We start from the raw sequence: 20,251 nt of genomic DNA on the forward strand, positions 1-20,251 counted from the left end.
TAAACGTTTCGGAGGAACATATTGGTATACAAAGGTATATACGAAAGTTTGAAGAATGCGAAAATTAGAAAACTACGTATATCGAACAGCGCTCAATGTTTCTATATAAAGACAAGAAGTACACGTTCTTCACCCGGGATATTTTTTTTTTCGAAATAATCAATTTTTCGCTAGAAGAGCATCAGAAGTTAGGATATAGAACCTGGGAGTCCAGGAGCAACTGCAACTCTCAACTGATTCCTCGTCATATAGCCCAGACACGGACCGCAGAGAAAACACCTTCCATTATTGATTATTGCTTGTTCTCTTGTTGCCGAGAAAATAACGTGTCCACAGAGCTGTTCCCTAGCAACGGCTGTTGTACTGTCGCCTCTTTACACAATTTATATGTCACAACATTTATATTTCTGTCACAAACGGTTTACATTTGCATCTCCACTGGAGACACGCAGTCAGTGTGAAATATACAGGGTGATACAAAGGTAGCACTGAGTTCCCATGGCCAATGAATGATTGCAAGACGTTCTCTAGGCTTCTTCTGGCAACGACGTATGTGACAGAAGTAACTTGTGTGTCCTTTAGCATTGTGATCGCGAGCTCCAACAACTTTTAAAGCAGTATACATACCCATACAGAGGCAGTTCTAAACTGCAGAGGTACTTTTGCGCCACCCTGTACTACCTTGTGATACCAGAGGCCTTCACACCTCTTAACCTGCCTTCTGGTGCTTACTCGATTATTGATTATTTAATGATCTCGTTTCAAGCGCTGAGATTCAAGTAGCCGGTTTCAGAGGCGGCCTGGCCCTCAGGGGGGGGGGACACGTGACATACAGACGGAGATCGCCTCCGTCTGTATATGCAACTCGCACAGCAGAGTCTCGCGGCGTGACGAACTCCTGTGACGTCACACTACTGTGGGGGTAAGGCCCTAGGGACACCCGACAGGGGTAACGCGGGGACGGGATGCCTTTATAGGCGGATCGATGCCAGGGTGGGAAACACGGACAGCGTGTGTACTGTGCTCTTAACTGCTTCCCTTCCACCAGCGAGGCTGAAAACAGTTACTTGTTGAGACGCTGGTAGTCGCTTAGATGGCCTGAAATCTCCACCTTCTAGCGAACCGGAATGTTCATTACCATCCTAAACTAGGTGAATTCACACCACACCGAGTTCCACTGTAATATCCTTACATCTACGTCAAGGTCTTCCAAGTGGCTCTTCACTCCGCATTCACATTGGGACTTATATTATAGACAAACTGAACGGATGCCACGGACGTAAATGGCTTTTGTTGTTAACTGCATGAACAGACACCTTCTTCAGAAGCTAATAGTCGCTCAGCTGATGAAGAAATTCCTCGGCATTTGTGGAGCACTGTTCACAACAGCACGCCACGGGACCTTATCCTACATCAGATGAGTTCAGTCCACACCCTCGGGCATTTTCTTAAAAATAACTTTTAATATTATCACCTCATCGACGGCACGGTATTCCAAGCCGTCTCTTCTCTTCTGGTTCTTGAACTAAGCAGGCCTTTCGCACCTCTCTCGTTCGTGCCACATGACTCGCACATTCAATCCCCTTTGATCTGATCATCTTAATAATCTGATGAAGACCACACATGCTACTATCAGCTTCGCCTGATTTTTGCCGTATTCCTTCCCAGTTTTACATGTTACCGAATGATACTTCGAGGCCGTAAACACTTTTTACCACTAAGTCATGGCGGCGTATAGGGTGCTAGAGATAAAGAGCCACTCATTAGAACTTGAATGGAAATGAGCAGCCAGCTTCACTCTCCGATCTGCTTTACCCGTAGTACACGTCAGATGGGCTGAGCAGCTCATATCAACCTTCATTTTATTTACTTGTAGCCCCAAGAGGAAGGTTCCCATATAGTGGGACTGCCATCTGTCCACAGGACTCTATAAGCGAGAGGCACTTAAGCCCTCTCCTAACCACTTGAGGCTAATGCACAACTTTGCAGGTCGGTCGGCCTGCTTGGCGCCTCGACTTTGTGGGACCAGAGGGACGGCAATTCCTGTCTTCATGTCATGTCATGAACAGAAATCTCTCTTCTTTCATGGAACCAAAGAGTTCCTTAACTGCCTCCACAAGAATAAACCAGCAGACTCTTCTGAGCCAGCTGAATCCAGCTCACACGGCCAAGCCTATTCAAAATATGTTTTATGCATACACAGTCTACTTTCCAGTTAACCTGTTTCATTTACGTATTACGACGGTGCCGGGTAGTGATTGGTTTAAAGATTAAGCGGTTGCTAAGCAACGAAATTGCGGTACACATAGATCGCTTTTGCACTATAAGCTCAGTTACGGTTGCTTAGCAACCACCAAAGAGTGACAGAAAATTTTATAGACCCAAATAGGAAGAAATGTCGGATTCTTGTGCCTGGGCAATATTGCTTCGTGCTCCTGACAGATGTCACGACTGTCAGCCTGACCGCTTGTGCTTAAATAAAAAACTTTCGTACAAGCTTACAGCGGCTTACAAATCAATGTATCTATGATGCTGCCGAGACAGGTGTTTATTTCACGACGTTGGTAGTAGCTCAGCTAACAGCATCGAATTGTAGGACAAATAGTGCATGGTGGCATGATCTGAGATAAACTGAGTGGACGAACTGAGGAAAAAACAAGAAAAACTTTTTAAGGATATCTGGTCTCCGGGCCTGTATTTGAACTCGGGACTTCCAGGATAGGATACAGGCACCGTTGCCATCGCAACGCCCGGCGGGAAGAGACATGAAGACTCTCGGGTTCCTGCTTCATTCCGCTGTCAGCGATCAAAGGCAGAAGAGGAGAGCGCTAGTGTCGCCTGGTCATCTCGCATTCAGTTACGGGCCAACTAATAGAATTACACGCCCACACGCAGGGAACAATTAGCAACTCTGATGCCCTGGCGCCATTTGCTGCACTTTGAGCAGTAAGAGTGACGTACAGGGCGTCGGGACGCTGCAGGACGAAGCTGGAAGCGCATGCAGAGAGGTCCCGATGTCACGCTTAGTGTTTCCCTTCCATCTCACGTTTCTCAGAGGCAACGCACGGTCTTGTGTCTAGACTTTGGAATGGTTTCATGGAGACAGGATTTCGTCCAAGTAACTCACTAAATGGGAGCAGAGGCTGAGAAGCCACAAGAGCTCAGCTGGTCATTAAATTCCTTGCTTCTTAAGGAACGAGTAGGTTCACTACATCCAGCTACTGGACACTATTCGGAACCGGACACCCTCAGACTCCAAGACCCTTGTTAATATTATCCTCCAACCTCCTCCAAAGCATCACCTTCTTTTCAGGTTTTCAGCTTATAATTTAATAAGCGCTTATCATGTACCTCCATGCATGCTATATATCCAGCCCATCTCGTGGTCCCTGATGCGAAGGAGACAAATGATGACCCAACACCCAAAACCAATCTGACGCTATTACGCTCCCTGAGGCGCCTTGTCCCCCGTCTGCGGCAATACACGAACCTGCACAATTACCCCTTCCATTTACGTCGTACAATGAAGGCTGGATTCAACTTCTCTCGTGTAACAACATACTGCAAGTCGTTCTGTGACAGAAGATTCTAATTTGTCTTTCTTTGCGATTCACCGAATTCCATGATGTCTGGCAGTTCTCCAAGCCTTCCCCCCGTCCAAATCACCTAAAAACCTGCTCCTATTCTTCGAGAGCGTTTCCAGCCAGAAGGGAGACCGAACGCCAAGAAGCCAAGCCCGGCTAGCGTCACTCTTCCGCTTTTTTTGTGGTTCACCCTATGACGCTTCCAGTAGCTAGGTCATGTTGTCTAGAATAAGGGGACCCGCGATGAATTGGAAAGGATTTGGAAAGAAGCGGTCATGAACTAAATGAACTACTAGCCCTGAATTTACCTGCAGGGACTGAGGAAACTTACGAATAATCTAAGTCAGGACACTCACTGTCCTTGCTGCGATTCGAACCAAACACCTCGCGAACATGACTGAAGAACGTTACCACTACACCACAGTGCTCGGTGCCCTGTAAACATTTTTCACTCTACTTCCAACAGTTTCCGCCATTTCGCCCACTGTGGCACTCAACATACGCACACATCAGCATGCAGCCCCTCCACTCGGTACAGGAAATGTTACTTACATTTCAACTGTAGTATAAGGATAGGCGTCGGCCACAGTGGTCACGTGGTCCAAGGCATTAACTGTCTTTGCTCGCTGAACACTGCGATCGTGGGTTCAGATCCCATTCAAGGCATGGATGTCTACGTATATTCTGTGTTCGTGTGTGGCTAGCGGCCTTGCGACGGGCTGATCCCCCGACAAAGGGGTCCTATCGACTGTCTAAGATTAAGAAACTGAAGTGAAACAAAGCGTTTGACGGATGCCCTATGCTCCAGAGTGGGAGCAACAGAGAAAAGAGAGAGAGAGATGAGGACAGGCAAGATTAAGGGCGGGGCAGGTTGCTGCAGCGGTACATACGTATTCGGGGGCTGCTTCTTTCCTGACTGATACTTTCGTGGATTCCGTAGTCCCTCCACGTACATATGTTGAAGAGTCCAAAACGCATTTCTTCCATACTCTTTCCAAATCACCATTCACCTGCTACGCAACGTAGCCCAGATACTGACATGAACATGGGGAGGCCGACATTCTGCAGCAAGAAAGTACAGCTACACGATCGGCGCCGATCATCTAAAAGGGGAGAAAATTGGCACTACGGCCCACTGTGGGCTTTCACTTCCGGTAAACATATAGCTCATATCTTTCTTAACCTTCGGCATTAGAGGGGGGGGCGAATGGTTAATATCACACCCCGACCGCTTTATTCCTGGAAAAGAGAAACATGGTACCCACTGGGTGGTATCCAGAGCCGGTCGGGGCGCTGTGGGGAAGATAGAATTGTTCCCACTTCTCCGTCCGTCCTGTCAGTATGCTGACTGGCCTGCCCGAATCCTCGGTTACGAGAAGTGCATAGCACGGAAACGAAATTTGCTGTACACAGACAGACAGACAGCGATGGAAATGGGTCGCGAGTGAAGCCCAGAGCCCGTGAATAAGTTAAGTGGTGAGGAAGCTGCAAGAGAACACAGGTCTCGTGGAGAATCGTAATGTGACCTGGAAGGGTTATGAAGCAAAACTACCATGAAACATGGCCGTCAAAGAGCAAATGACAGCATAAAACGGGGAAGTGTGAAAATTATTGAAACAGAAGAAGACAAACTGTAAGGGAGTAAGCAACTTACGTGACGAGTCGCTGCAGTACACGGGCGGCTGGATTCTCGACTTAATGACCAAGCATACTGGTCAATGATCAATTGAAGAGGATCTGTAAGGAAGCGGTTGTGGTCTTTCTTAGGTAATATTCTGCCGTATTGAGGAAAGGTTGAGGGAAACGACGAAACAATTCTGTCAGGTGGGCCAGGCTATGGGCCGATAATCGAACCCGATACCAACTTCTCGGTCGCTGTCCCCAGACACAACTGCCACCTTAAAGACGCAATATCAAAATGTCGACTACCACGTTTTACGGTTCCCTAAGTGATCAACCCCAATTTTCTGGTAGAAGGGTGAATGTCTGTTACATCCAGCACCTTGCAACGGGGTGGGGGCTAATGACCGGGCCCTGACAGCACTCAGTATGCTGTTCGCTAGATGAGGACCTCTCCACTACGTGAGAACGAATTTATATTTGGAATTACTTCACTTCCTCATATCACGTTCATATGAGCACAGAGTCCCCTGCACCCCCAGCACCGCTCCTGTCTCTGCGTCGCTTCTTGATGTCATTAACTGCGGGGTGCAGCGTAATTGGGTTCCTCGTGGAATGATAATATTGAGCAAGGGCACACCCAGCCCGATACACTATTCCAGCATGTACCGGGAGAGACGGAGGAAAAACACGAAAATCTCTCCCATGAGGGCAGCTGGTTTCCGGAACAAGGCTTGAACCCTGGACCTAGTGAACACGAATTAGCAGTGCCAACCATATTACGGCTGCGTTCGTCGTTCAAGTTCGTTATATAACGACCCTCTCAGTATCTAGAATTTATAGCGTCGATGATAGGATGATAATTGAAACTGCAACCTAAGTGCCATGTGAAGCCCACCCTAATGCTACTTTATCTGCCACCAATCATACATAACCTGGCCTGGGATCGAACACGGGTGGCCGCGGTAGGAAGCCGGTAAATTAACCGTCTGAGCAACGTCACTTGCACGTTCAGTGTCACGTGGTAGTGGTGATGACAATATTTTCAAAACGAGCTGGACAGTTTCATGACAATTTACGTTGGGCTTGAGGCAGCACCATTTAACGAAATCCACGCAGTAGCTGGAAGTTCAGTTGCAGGTAAATTGGTTTGGGCTTTTGCTCCCGCCACTTCGAAGCGTCGACTGAGTGCCTGTACTTGATGCCTTGCGCAGCTCATAGCTGCCTGCATCTGAGCTACGTAAGCGGGACAGCACGTCTCGACACGGATAACGTGCGCGCTTATTATCATATTGACAGTGCCGAGCCTATGAGCGCGCGCGCAGCTCGGTCGTTACGATTGCGCAGTTGCTGCTGTCTCGATATGAGAAGAAGACCCAAACCGTGAAAATCTGCATATTCTACAAAGTGGCAATTCAGATTATTTGAATTAACTTAAATCGGTTCAATCCGTTTCTCATTGAATGCAGGTATATGCAATGGGTTGTGGTACAGGGTAACGATTTTTTTGGTTTGAATGAATCCACCCCTTTTAATTGCTCACCCACTCCGCCGGAGTTCCGAACCAACCCCTTCAATTTCTCACCCACTCCGCTGGAGTTCAGAACTCACCCTTTAAATTTCTGACCCACTCCGCCGGAGTTCAAAACTCACCCTTTCAATTTCTCACCCACTCCGCCGTAGCCCCGAAACTACCCATTCAATTTCTCACCCACTCTGCCGGAGTTCCCGAAGCCACACGCACCCCCCCATAAGCTGCACTCACCTGTTGATCTTCCTGACGGCCGTTTTGAGCGCGTGGAAGTCAGGACGGTCGGCCGCCTCCTCGGTCCAGCAGCGCTTCATCAGGTTCACGACTTCCTCCTCGCACGTCAGCTCGTCCACTGAGGGCCGGAAACTCACCTTCTGCCCATTCTTCACATTCTCCACGATCTCTGCACGAGGAAAGTCGATCATTAAACATGTATCTGCTGCTTGTTTCAGAAAGCCTTCTTTAGTAACTAATTTCTGTCGAGCAGTTTCTGAAATACCGGATTCAGATGCAAGCTTCTATCGCAATGGAGCAAAGTACTCCTTGGAGAACTGATCGTCTAGAAGCCTTCCACTTTTTATCGAACTGAATGTCCATTAACGTGTTCAGGAACCCGACACTGGTCAATATCCTCAGCCAGCTGAATCCAGTCTACACTCTGACACCCTGTTTTAGACTATCTTCCTCCCTTACGAAACACAGGCCGATCAGACCACAGAATTGTTCGTGTCCATGTTTGCGCATACCTTCCCATCTCAACATCTGAACGGGTTGAGCGGGTTACAAGAAACCTGGTATAAAGACATGTTATTAGAAGCTACGACGAAATCTCTCACCTCCTACTACTAGAAACAATTTCATGGCGGACACACGAACTTGAGAGATGGGATGGACCTTACTTACTTACTTACTTACTTACTTATGGAGCTAAGCCCTTCTCGAGGAGCCGCCAATTCTGCAGCTAATCAAGAATTTCCCAGCATTTTATGGAACCCGAAGGTTCATTACCGTGTTCATAAGAGCCCTTCACTGGTCCCTATCCTGAGCCATATCAATCCAATCCATACCACCCCATCCTACCTCTCTAAGATCCATTTTAATATTGTCCACCCACCTACGCTTGGGTCTTCCCAGTGGTGTCCTTCCTTCTGGCTTTCCCACCAATATCCTTTATGCATTCCTGTTCTCCCCCATTCGTGCTACATGCCCTGCCCACCTCATCCTCCTTGACTTCATTCTAATTATACTTGGAGAGGAGTACAAGTTAGGGGATGGACCTAGCAGTACTTAATTTAGTGCCCTGAAATGATGAATTGTAATAGATCTTGAAAAAATGTACCTATTTTATTCAGGTAAAATAACAATAAGGCGGCAGAGCGAAGATTTTCTTTATCATTCGGTGTTATGGCAATGACTAATGAAACACTGGAGCTAGGCGTGTGATATTGTGCATGGAGATAGGTCATGAACATATCTGCCCGTTATACGTGAACTACAGGGTATAGGTGAACAGTTACAAATACGGCGATCCTACGGATTTAACGCATTTTTCAGTTCTCTACAAGACTAAAATAAAACGCTTACAATCAACATTAACATATCTGTAGAACTGGAAGCCTACACAGCAGGAAGGTGGTCTTCATGAGTTACACTCGAAATTGCCTGTTTTGAGATCCATTTTGTTATCACTCAATTACATCGAGTCATTTCACTAGGACTTCTGGCTTCAGGATTTATTTCCGAAATGCATTCTGCATCCCCTCCGTGCGTGCTACATGCTCCGTCTATGTTATCGTAATAATCAGAATATCTGATGTCAGATCCTATAACGCATGCGCGGTAGGGGCTCTGGTCGCCCACACAGCGCTGTGGAGGCTGTCGAAGCCTTCTCTTTTGTATCGTCACATTCCCTCCCTGGCAATAATATCCCTTAATCGTGAAATGTGAGGGAATGTCTGTACACTCGAGCAATTAAACGAGTGACAATGGCACTTGGCACATTCCTAGCATTCTGTGGGCTGTTCCGCAAACGCAACGCAAGCGAGAGGATGATGCAAACGTCCCAACAACAGGAGTTTCATTACAGCACAAATCTGATCAACAGTCCCGAGATGGAGTTACAGATCAGTCACGCCCAGCGCAGTGTTTGCTGATACATGCAACGGGATTACTGCATTCATGTATGTTTATTTAACGGAGCTGTGACTGCATATGTTCGAATGGTACTGAGTAATGAATTGGAATGTGGCAGTCGTGGCCCACTTTGAAGTACTAGCCTGGAATTTTCCTGGGGAGACAGAAAAACCGTGAGAAGCCGTACTCAGTTTAATCAAACATTGTGTTTTCTGTAAGGCATTGAACGTAGTTCCATCATCAAGGTGGAAGGGATTACTCGTCAGCTCTGAAAATTGAAACAGTAAGTTCCTTTGAAACTTTCATAACAATCTACCAGACTATATGGTGCCATATAATAACCACCGCAGAAATCTAATTTTAAATAAGCCTTTTATATGTATTAGGTTGTGACTTAGAATGAAGGCACAGCTTCGCCATAGCAATTGTACAGAAACTCTGAAAGGCCTTTTGAAATGGCTCTAAGGACTCTAGGCAAATGACTACTGACTACGTCTTCATGATCACCCGACGGACCTACACTTAGTGCCTGACGTAACAAGCACGACGCTGGGCCGTCCTCTGCGGGACAACAGAGCGTCTCCCGGCAACGCAATCAATCGAGGATGAAAGGTAAACATACGTTCTAATTGCAGGAAGAGAGACATACACTGCGTCTGGAACATCTCTGTCGGTGCGTCATCACGAGGTAATGAAATGGCTTGTTACGTCATCTTGATTGTATTTCCGACACATAATGAGAATAAAAATCGCCAAACCGGAGATCTGGTTCAACGCACACTTCTCTTCAACAAGGCTGTCTGCTCAGGGCATTACGTAACCAAAAAAGTGGGATGAAGAAAGTCGTCTTCTGGGATCTGGCGCCGTATATTCTTGGTTTTAACCTACGTTTCGGAGGAACATATCGCCTCCATCTTCAGTAGTTGAGATGCGTGCGAATACAGATAGCTGTAGCTGCAATTCAGAAGACGACTTTCTTCATAGTCATCGCCGTGAAAACCTCAAAACTTACAAAAAAGGGGGATGTTTTAGGCAGACAATAACAGGAATATTGACTGAAGAGCAAGTGCGACGAGAAGGGAAGGACGTAAATGAAAATCAGAGAGAGAGAGAGAGAGAGAGGGAAGAGAATGAGTGCTGAAAGCTGTAGAACCGGAAAAGTTGTGGAACAGAGAGACACAAGAACCACAAATGGTAGCGATAAAGGAGACTACAGAATGGAAAGCACCCGTACAAAACCAACTTCTACTGCAAAACTGCGTAAACATTTCGAAGCCCCCTCCCTCCCTCCCACAAGTTTTTGCCATGTTGAGTTGCTAGCTCATTCTCACCACACGCGTGAAATGCAGACTTTACAGGTGCCCGATATAGACCTGTGTCCCGAACAATATAAAAGGTTTGGCATTTCTGATCCCAGAGCAGGCCCGGGGAATTCTGCACTGAGCTTTTTCCTGTTGCTTCTGAAAATCATGACTAATTGTTAGATCAGTGATTGCAACTACGGGACTGCACCACGAAAGAAATCAAGGGTAGTTAGAATGGCCGGTCGTACTGTAACATCTTGGATATGATGTCTCAATGGAAGCGCAATGCATTCTGGGAAGTGACGCCGCCTGGTATGTTGTGGTGTAAGCATGTAGCACGCATGGAGGAGACGAGTAAGGGGTACAGAATTTTTCTCTGAAAATGCAAGAGGCTGAGACAACCTGGCAGACTTTTTTCGTTGCTAGTGGGGTGGGACTGAGTCCCTTGTACTGCGGCCACTTCTGGCCTATTGTACCAGCCTCAGATGATAGGTGAGGGTGATTGTGGAGCAATTGGTGGAATGAAGATTGGCAGGGGAGACCGAAGTACTCTGTGAAAACCTGCCCCAGCGCCACTTTGTCCACCACAAATCCCACTTGACCAGACCCGGGAAGCCAGCGACTAACCGCTTGAGCTATGGCGCGGCCCACCTGGCAGACAGAGTAGCAGATGGACGGATGATACTACGAGGCGTGAGGAAGTGGGGTGAATTGAACTGGCTCAGGATAGACCCTCAGTGGCAGGCTGAAGTGAAGACTGTATTGAACCGCTGGGTTCTACAAAAAGACGTGCGTGTAAACCGAGTGGCGACGGTACCACTTTTTTAAAGATTTAACATCATAATCCAGTCTACAGCCAGGTCTCGAAAGCAGTCTCTTCCACTGTGGTCTTCTGAACACTTTCTACGTATTTCTAGGCTCCGCTAATCTCAGCCTTCTTGTTTTGACCAGTATGGTGCGAGACCTCTAGAATCCTATAACGTTCAGCGACAGTGGCGAGCCAGCGAAGTAGGTCACGAGTTGGAGGGTGGAGTCCTCTCGTGGGTTACATCACGAAGATGTTGGTAGCTACACTATACAGCGTCGACGGTTGATGGACGATGAACTGGCACGAATAAGGAAGTGATCGTGGCATATAAAGATACCATTCTGGCATTTACCTGGAGAAACCGAGCAAATTCAGTCAGTATAGCTGATGTCCTAGTTCTTCCAGCCGCACTATAGCCTCCAGGTCGACTCAGCCTCTAACAGAAATGAGTAGCAGGAATTTTCCTGGGGGTAAAGACCGGCCGGCGCGTTAGGCTGACAACTTCACCGCCATCTGTGAGACGATTGTCTAGAAAATGTGGGAGCCTCGACGTCTTACAGTCCTATGGGCCTCTACGGCTTGTTACAGGGATAGCTTTACCTGTAGCTTGTATTCCGGCCGAGAACCGAACATAAGTAGAGAGCGTTACCGCTATGCCAACCTGCTCAGTGTTATGTAGATGAAGACGCAATGTGTCGCAGTCAGGGAAAGGCGTTGATAGAACAGAAAGAAATGTGCGGAAGCTGAGAGAGGGAACAGAGGTAAAGAGAACTCGTGTGGAATTTCGCGGTGCACGGAAAAGAGGCCTCTGTGTGTGAAGGCTTAGGGCCCACGGCACATTGCGCCCGCCCACCCCGCCACTGTACTGGCTAGTGACCCAGCAGCGCGGACTTTGATGACTCTCTGAAGTGCCGATAAAATTTTGAGGATAATTACAATTTTCAGGTCTGTTTTACGATACTGTATAAAATTTGGGGCGACAAATATTACCCAGTAAGGAGATTATGAATGTTGATCTGCCTAACGACACAACCTGAATTGTACAGAATCACATGGAATCTCGTAAGGCGTGAGATTCTGCACACATCAAAGTACACAGCGTCATATCATAGAAACAAGGAATCTCGAAATGGAAACATGATTGTGAACTCAGAATGATTTGGAAGGAAGTGGTTTAGACCCTTTATAGCACAGTGGTAACTATACACACCACGAACCCTGTTTAACATTTAAAATCTCTGTATCTTGTCCACACATTGTAATCGTACTGATGTGTCCGTACGATTCTCACAATAAACAGCGATTATTTCCCTAAGCAACTTTAACCGGTGGTCGTTGTTATGGAGACAACGTGTTTCCTGTGAGGTACGAACTGATTTCTTATATATTACATATAGAACCTTCAGGCTTCACTTCGGGTTAGCGTATTTAATACCGGAATGGTGGCAGGAAGTCAGTTTGTACCGGAACATCCTGCTATCGGCGAATTCGATCAGGGTTTTCCGCGGTTTTCCTTGATCATAGAGCAAAATCTGAGGTTGTACCCAAATCCTACGTTGCATGCAGCAATCCCAATGGTAACATCAAAATTTCGCGCTAATGATGCCCTTGTAACGTCTTGTAAAACTTAATTCCAATCATATGCTTCACCTGTACCGGAAAGAAAGTCGAGCACTGCCTGGGAACCTTCAAAACTGGAGATACAGTTCCCTGCCCCCTGCCCCCACTTTCCTTCTCTCTCTTGTAGGCTTCACAGAGCTTCCATCCATTCTACTGCCAGTTTGCTTCTTCCTTGCCACAGTCAGAAAGCCAAAACCATCCCCGCCAGAGCCGTCTGTTATTACGGGCTGTCATCTCTTTCGTTAAAGTGCGACCAATTGAAATACCTGCTGCCAAGTGTCAGAACGTTCCTCGCCGTAACTCAGCAAGTTATGGACTTTCTCCTTTAATTAACTCCGGCTCATATTTCTAGCGAAGTCACCGCGACCTAGACAAATACAAATGCTTTTATATTGCCTAGAATTTAATAAAGGGCTCCGTGTCTAGTGTAAATGGAACCGTGCCATGGTTCCAGCACCACGGCTCATTTACATATTCAGAGAAGCTCAGGCACGTGTATAACCCGTGGTCAGGGCCCTCCTATGGACCCGCTGCGCTTCAGCCACAGCAATTTATTCTCTGAAAACAACAGTGAAAATAACAACAACAACAACAACAACAACAGTCTGTGGATTCTGTGGAGGACACACAGACTTTTTCCATCGTAGGAAGATGCAACATTAAACCAGGAAAGGCAAGCCGAAAGTTTCTGCGCCTGGAGAACTCGGGCACTTGGTCATGCCGTAGCTCAGGCGGTTAGTCGCCGGCTTCCCACCGCGGCGGTCCTGGTTCGAGGCCTAGTCATGTCATGTGGGATTTGTGGTGGATAAAGTGGCGCTGGGGCAGGTTTTCTCCGAGTACTTCGGTTTCCCCTGCCAATTCTCATTCCACCGACTGCTCCACACTCATCATCTATCGTCCAGGGCTGGTACAACAGGTCAAATAGTGACCAACGTACCAAGTGGACTCAGTCTCACTCTCATCCCGACTAACTGAAAAGAAACTGATGTATTTACGTGCCTGACTAAGGTACGTACTGTGATTAACCTAGGTGATTACTAAGTATGACTCAGGTACTTACTATGCCTGAGGTAGGCTTAGTGTGTGCCTGGCTAACTAAGGTACTTTTTGTGCCTAACTGAGATACCTAAATGTGCCTAAATGCCTGAGGTAGGCTTACTTACTGTGCCGGAATCTCTCCTCCAGAACGGCTGTGCACGAAGCACAGTTGAGTGTGCAGTGCGGGCGACGTACTTCAAGGAGAGGACTTAGAGCGTGGCGCGGAGAAGGGGGTTCCCCAGCACCGCCTCCGCCGCCTCCAGCCGCCCCACTACCGCCTCCAACTATAGGTAGCCTCAGTGAATCGGCCGACGCAGCAGCCATGGTCCACTGCTTGCTTCCTAACCTACTGTAGCCGTGCGAACCGACGTCGCTACTGCTGGACCAATCGATCAGTGCTCCCGGTTACAACTTGCTCCACAATCCTGCGCATTCTGCCCCAAACTTCGATATCTCGATATCACGCGAGAGGTCAGGTCGACATTACTATTTTCATACGACTAAACTTTCCTGCACAAACGGCACAGTTACCAACTATTTGCACTAAACGGCGTCGTAGTTGTGGTACCTGCCGCACAGGGAGCAGGCCGATCGATGTTCCAACAGGTGGCTGCATTGCAGACACTAGCTTTTTGTGTGCGTTATTCTCTGATCTGTCTGATGATTATTCTTCACACAGAAGATAACGAACATGTTATCTCAAAACGAACTTAAGAGCAAATAAAATTCAGAATCTTGTGTCTTCCCGTCAACTATGGTCTGTCTAAAATATCCTCGTGGATACAACATGACTTCAATACGTAAACTTACAGAAGATAAATCATTTGTTCGACCATACTTCCGGTATGGCGATTTTGGATCCCATTTTAAGTTGAAAATAGAATCTAATGACTTTCCAATGTTGTTGTAGCGATCTACACTTCCGTCTCATGATTTAGATAAAGGACATTTGCTTATTCAATGATGCCGTCAGTAGCTATGTATCATCAAATGGTTGTTTCATTAGCGAATAATGATTTGGAGAGGTTATATCTCAGCATTTTCATGGCGGCGGTGGGAAATGTCACGAGAAACTTTGCTCACAATAGTGGGTTTCTGTACCTGGATTTGAACCCGAACATGAAGCAGGAGTCCTACCATTCAACTGTAAGCAGATTTATGGGAGCTTGTATGGGTTATTATTCACAGTGGAAAATCGAGTTCGGCTCTGACAATATTAATTTAAAGATGAATGATCATTTCAGCCTCATCATTGTGACTGCTTACCAGTTTACGTGACAGCGTTGGATAGGCGTATATGTTCCATGACACAATACCACTGAAGCCTTAAGTTCAATATTACTTCAAATTAAATTTCCTACCTTACAGAAAACAAACAGCCTCTCCATTACGAATGCCAATTGGTTAATACTGTTCAGGGAAATATCTGCTGCTTAAATGGAAACCATAAGAACTAAAAAATACACCGTGTGGGCAAAAGGTACAGTTTCTAACCTCAAAGCAGGTGATATATGTAAGCGACCATCGTACTTTAAAGGATTAAAAATCACACACCACAACAAAGGTGCACGTAGGTTGTCTCGATGAAGGGAATTTTAAGCACAGGCAATAATTAGGATCAGTATTTGCATCACAACAAACATGCACATTCGTTTACAGACTCATCCACACAACATTATGGAAACTGCGTAACGTTATCCCTGTAACAGGCTGTGGAGGCCCATAGGGTTGTGAGACGTCGAGGCTCCCACATTTTCTAGACACACGGCTCACAAGTGGCGGTGAGATTGTCGGCCTTACGCGCCAGCCGGGCGCCCTTTATCCCCCAGGAGCATTCCTGGCGCTCATTTCTGTTAGAGGTTGAGTCGACCCCAGGGCCATAGTGCGACTTGGAGGATTGCGTAAATTAAAAATTCAGTGGCCTGATCGGGAATCGAAACCACAATCTTCCAGCTTGTAGCACAGTGCCTCAACCAACTACAAAATTTAATTATCAGTATTCAAACACGGGTGTTTTGTAGACTCGGTCAGGGGGGGGGGATAAAATGTGCTGAATATGCTGCGGTGTCTGCCCTTGCCACAAATACTTTCATAGCCCACGTTTGGATAGCATCTCCGTCCAGTAAAGAAGTAAAGCTATCCCTGTACTAGGCCGTGGAGGCCCACAGGGTTGTGAGACGTTGGGGTTCCCACATTTTCTTGACAGTCGGCTCATAGATGGCGGTAAGGTTGTCAGCCCTACGCGCCGGCCACGCTTTACCCCCAAGAATATTCCTGGTACTCATTTCCGTCATAGGATGAGTCGACCCCAGGGCCATAGTGCGGCTGGAAGGATTAGGTCAATTGAAAAAATCCAATGACCTCATCGGACTTGAACCCGCGACCTTCCAGCTTGTAGCATAGTGCCTCAACCAACTACGCTACCGCGTGCCCCTTCATCTCCATTCAGTGCAAAACTTTATTGTATTAAATCTGGTAATTCCACTTTGAGAAATTTTCTAGCTTATTGAGTTTAAGTATTTTTGGCAAAGTTTTTTTTTATAGGCAAATAATTTTGCATGTGTACAGAAACTGTTTTATCAGTAGATTTCATGCCCCAAATTCAATGATATATTGTGGCGTATCTACTCCATGCAAGAACTAATGAGCCACAGAAACGCACGCAACAATAGAACGGGAGTGGCACTTTCACTCAACGACACCGTAAACATTCTCGCGGCAACGAAAACAATATAACAATAGAAGAACTGCCGTTTCTATGTAACGGCCGGTAAACTCCTTCCTCCGTAAGGACGTGGCAACAATAGAGAATCCATTGTTACGATACGCTCCGAGACTGATTGCTAGGCAGTTACATTGTGAACATGACTCTATTAGAATAGAAGAAGTTTCCTATGTGGTCCGTGCCGAAGGTTTGCAACCTACACGAAAAATCGCTTGACCCCCTCTCCCGGTCTACCAGTGTGGAGGCGGGGTCGAATACCTCCACCGCGACCCTACGAGTCGTAGGAGGAGACAAAAAGGGAAGCCTCAAATCTGAGACAGTAAAATATGATCGCAAGTCTCAAGGGATTCGGACCTGAGAAAGACTGCCCCGGCAAGGGCCAGCAGCATATATAAAAGACAGACCCGACCTCTCGTCAGAGAGGGCGTCCCACAAAAACAAGTCCGTAACTGTCAAACAGTAATAAATATCTGGTCATGAGCCCCAGGTGGGGATCGACATCAAGACTTACTGACTGACCGTCAGTCACAATGTGACTTTCACTTTGCTTGAAAAGTATCCCATGTGGAGGCGGGTTCGAATACCTCCACCGTAGCCCTGCGAATCGTAGAAGGCGACGAAAATGGAAGTCTCGAATCTGAGACAATAAAATATGGTCACAAGTCCCATGGGACTCAAACCCGAAAATTACTGCACTGGCGAGGGCCAGTAGCAATTGTAAACGACAGACCCTTTCTCTCGTCAGAGAGAGCGCCCTATTATCAACAAACCCGGCAACTGTCTGACATTTATAAACATCTGCTAGTATGCCCCAGATGGATTCTGTATCCCAAGACAGACTGGCCGACTGAACGTCGGTCGTAATACAAGACTCAGACTCAGACAAGAAAGTAAAGTACTCCCGTGTGGAGGCACTGTAGAATACCTCCACTGTAACCATGCGAGTTGTAGGAGGCGACGAAAAGGGAAGTCTTGAATCTGAGACAGTAAAATATCTTCACGAGTCCCAAGGGACTCGGATTCGAGAACGATTGCGCTGGCGAGGGCAAGCAGGTATTGTAAAAGACAGATCAGTCCTCTCATCAGTGAGAATGCCACAAATCAATAAACCCACAATAAGCCCCAGATGGCCGAAGGACCGTCAGTCATAACATAAGACTCAACTCGATTTGCTTAAAATGTTAAGCAGTCAAGAGTTTGGTGTGAAGCAGTCAGCAGAAGAAAGCTGAAAGGCTGATGTGCTGACAGAAGCTGAAGACTTCCTTTCAGATGTTACACTCATAGCTATTGTAATCTTTTAGAGTGTAAGAACTAAGTGTGCTTACAACCCGTGAATATGGAATAAATCGATTCACCACTCCACCATCCCATCTACAAGTCTACACGTGACAATATTGACAGTTGCAAGAATTTCAGTGTGCTTTATGCTAATCTACTGTATCCACTATTGTGATGAAATATTTGTTTTAAATTCTGCATGAAATAAAGTGCAAATTGGGAGAAGCATATTAACAGTACCACTATGACAATATGATCTTCCCCAATTGCAAATGGCCATTTGAGAAGGAATAGCAAAGAGAGTTGAGAGTGATTATAAGTACTACCTGATGATGGCCAAAAATAGTGGCCAAAACATGTCATAATGTAGTAGCCGTATAGTTATCCCAGACTTATATATATATATATATTGTGAGATTAAAACTGAATAAAATAGTCTACAAACAATATGACACTAAAAATACCATATTGCTATTTATAGTATGAAGTTCCCAAACATAAAAAATTAGAATATACAAAACTATAATTTTGCCTGTGGTTCTGTATGAGTGTGAACCTTGGTCTCTGACATTAAGGAAGGAACACAGACTGAGGGTGTTTGAGAACAGGGTGTTGAGGAGAATATTCAGACCGAAGAGGGATGAAGTGACAGGAGGTTGGGGAAAACTGCATAATGAGGAGCTTCATAACTTGTACTCTTCTCCAAGTATAATTAGAGTGATCAAGTCAAGGAGGATGAGGTGGGCAGGGCATGTAGCACGAATGGGGGAGAAAATGAATGCATATAGGATATTGGTGGGAAAGGCAGATGGAAAGAGACCACTGGGAAGACCAAGGCGCAAGTGGGTGAACAATATTAAAATGGATCTTAGAGAGAAAAGATGGGATGTCATGGATTGGATCGATCTGGCTCAGGATGCGGACCAGTGGAGGGCTCTCGTGAACAGGGTAATGAACCTTCGGGTTCCACAAAATGCTGAGAAATTCTTGAGTAGCTGCAGAATTGGTTTCTCCTCAAGAAGGGCTCAGCTCCATAAGTAAGTAAGTATGAAGTTCAGCTGGAGATGGACAACTGTGTTCTGGCACTAAGCATTGTCTTGTTCTCTGATAAACTTATGAGCCACACAGTTATGCACACTGGCACACCATGTAGCTCCTTTAAGGTGTCAGCACTATCTGAACTGACACGATTCTGCAAGATCAGAACTGTGGCCCCATTTTGCAGTCAAATTGTTAATGGTGAATTGAAAGCTGGCCTTTTTTATTTTGTAAATGTCTCTGCACTGCTTCTTTGAAGACAAACACATGTGCATCTGTCATTCTGAAGCAAATAATGAACAGTGTAGTGACGTGTCAGACGCAGGCACTGCGGACAAAGTGGCTGGAGAAAGAAGCCAAAGGCTAACCTGTATCCTAGGGACAAAGTTAAGATTTTATGGAGCTATACTTCCACTGCTCCCATACATCTTTATGGCAATCCATAACTCTTCTTGTAAAAGTGGGATCTCTTTTTGGGGTTATTTTTCCAATACTTTCAGAACTGTAGACTATATAGTGTTGAGTAGTAGGATATGTGAATGAGGAATTGTAAAAGAGTTTGAAGGAAGAAAGCATGGCTTATTTTAGGTATTAGCCTGGCATATGCTTATAGGGTTCCAGGGAAAAAACTGAAAAGCCTCAGTCAGGATAGCTGGTGTACCTGCCCAGATTCGAAACAAGGTCCTCCTGAACACAAATCTACAGCAATACTGCTAGATGAACCTGCTCAGTAACAAGATGTTACTAACAGTCGTAAAGTAATATGACATATAATAGCAGCTTACAGGAAGTTCAATTCAGACAGCATCACATCTTTTGAGAGAAGCATGGTCCAAGATTGGGGCGAGCACCAAAATCAGGTTCCTTTAATTGGTGATTTTGTAAATCAAGTTCATGGCAGGTAACAGGATTGAGTCCTTCATTAAGCTGCTACAGTACAAACCGGAAGAAGCGGACAAAGAATCCTGGTTCAAGCAGGTTTCAAATCCTATACTACTGCAATTAAAACATGCTCTCGTCACAAAAATTCCAAGTGATTTTGATCCATATTGTAGTCTATTTGATAAAGGTTTTTCATTTAAGATTTAAGTTTTAAAATTATAAGTACGAGTGTTTAAGACTTCATGAACATAACACAAGATTGTCTTGTCTTAGCGGCACGCACACAGGAAGACTACACAGAATAACACCTGTACAGTGTGGAAACAAGAACTAGCCGCTCCAGCACTTTAGACATAGGGCGAGTAACCCTAACAATTTTAAATTTTAAATTTAAAATTTAGAGAAAATTTTAAAGGATTTTAAAATCATAACTAAAGATTTTATAGTGCTACTACAGGAAAATCAAATTTGACGTGTGCAATATAATCTACATACCAGACACATATCAACGAGGTAGATGTTGATAATACGAAGAAAATAACAATGTGTTTTTTAAATGTTAAATTTTAGACTGGGTTCAGTGTAGCAGCAACGTTAAGAGTATACACCTGATGATGGCCGATAGAGGCCGAAACATGTAGTGTGGAAGAGAACAAGACCAAAGACATATAATATATATTGTTTGCACTT

At 45.8% G+C, this 20,251-nt stretch overlaps 1 protein-coding gene across 4 annotated transcripts in view; it reads right to left on the reverse strand.

The window, feature by feature from the left end:
• Positions 1–20,251, reverse strand: part of LOC111870948 (atrial natriuretic peptide receptor 1) — a 262,334-nt gene that overhangs the window by 26,322 nt on the left and 215,761 nt on the right. For all 4 annotated transcript variants that reach the window (XM_033754102.1, XM_033754104.1, XM_023863625.2 and 1 more), the window contains one exon: positions 6,970–7,138. In XM_033754102.1, coding sequence (XP_033609993.1) covers positions 6,970–7,138 — 169 coding nt within the window. The remainder of the gene's footprint in view (positions 1–6,969; positions 7,139–20,251) is intronic.

The sequence above is a fragment of the Cryptotermes secundus genome, unplaced genomic scaffold (genome assembly GCF_002891405.2).
Source record: "Cryptotermes secundus unplaced genomic scaffold, Csec_1.0 scaffold101, whole genome shotgun sequence".
NCBI classification, from domain to species: domain Eukaryota; kingdom Metazoa; phylum Arthropoda; class Insecta; order Blattodea; family Kalotermitidae; genus Cryptotermes; species Cryptotermes secundus.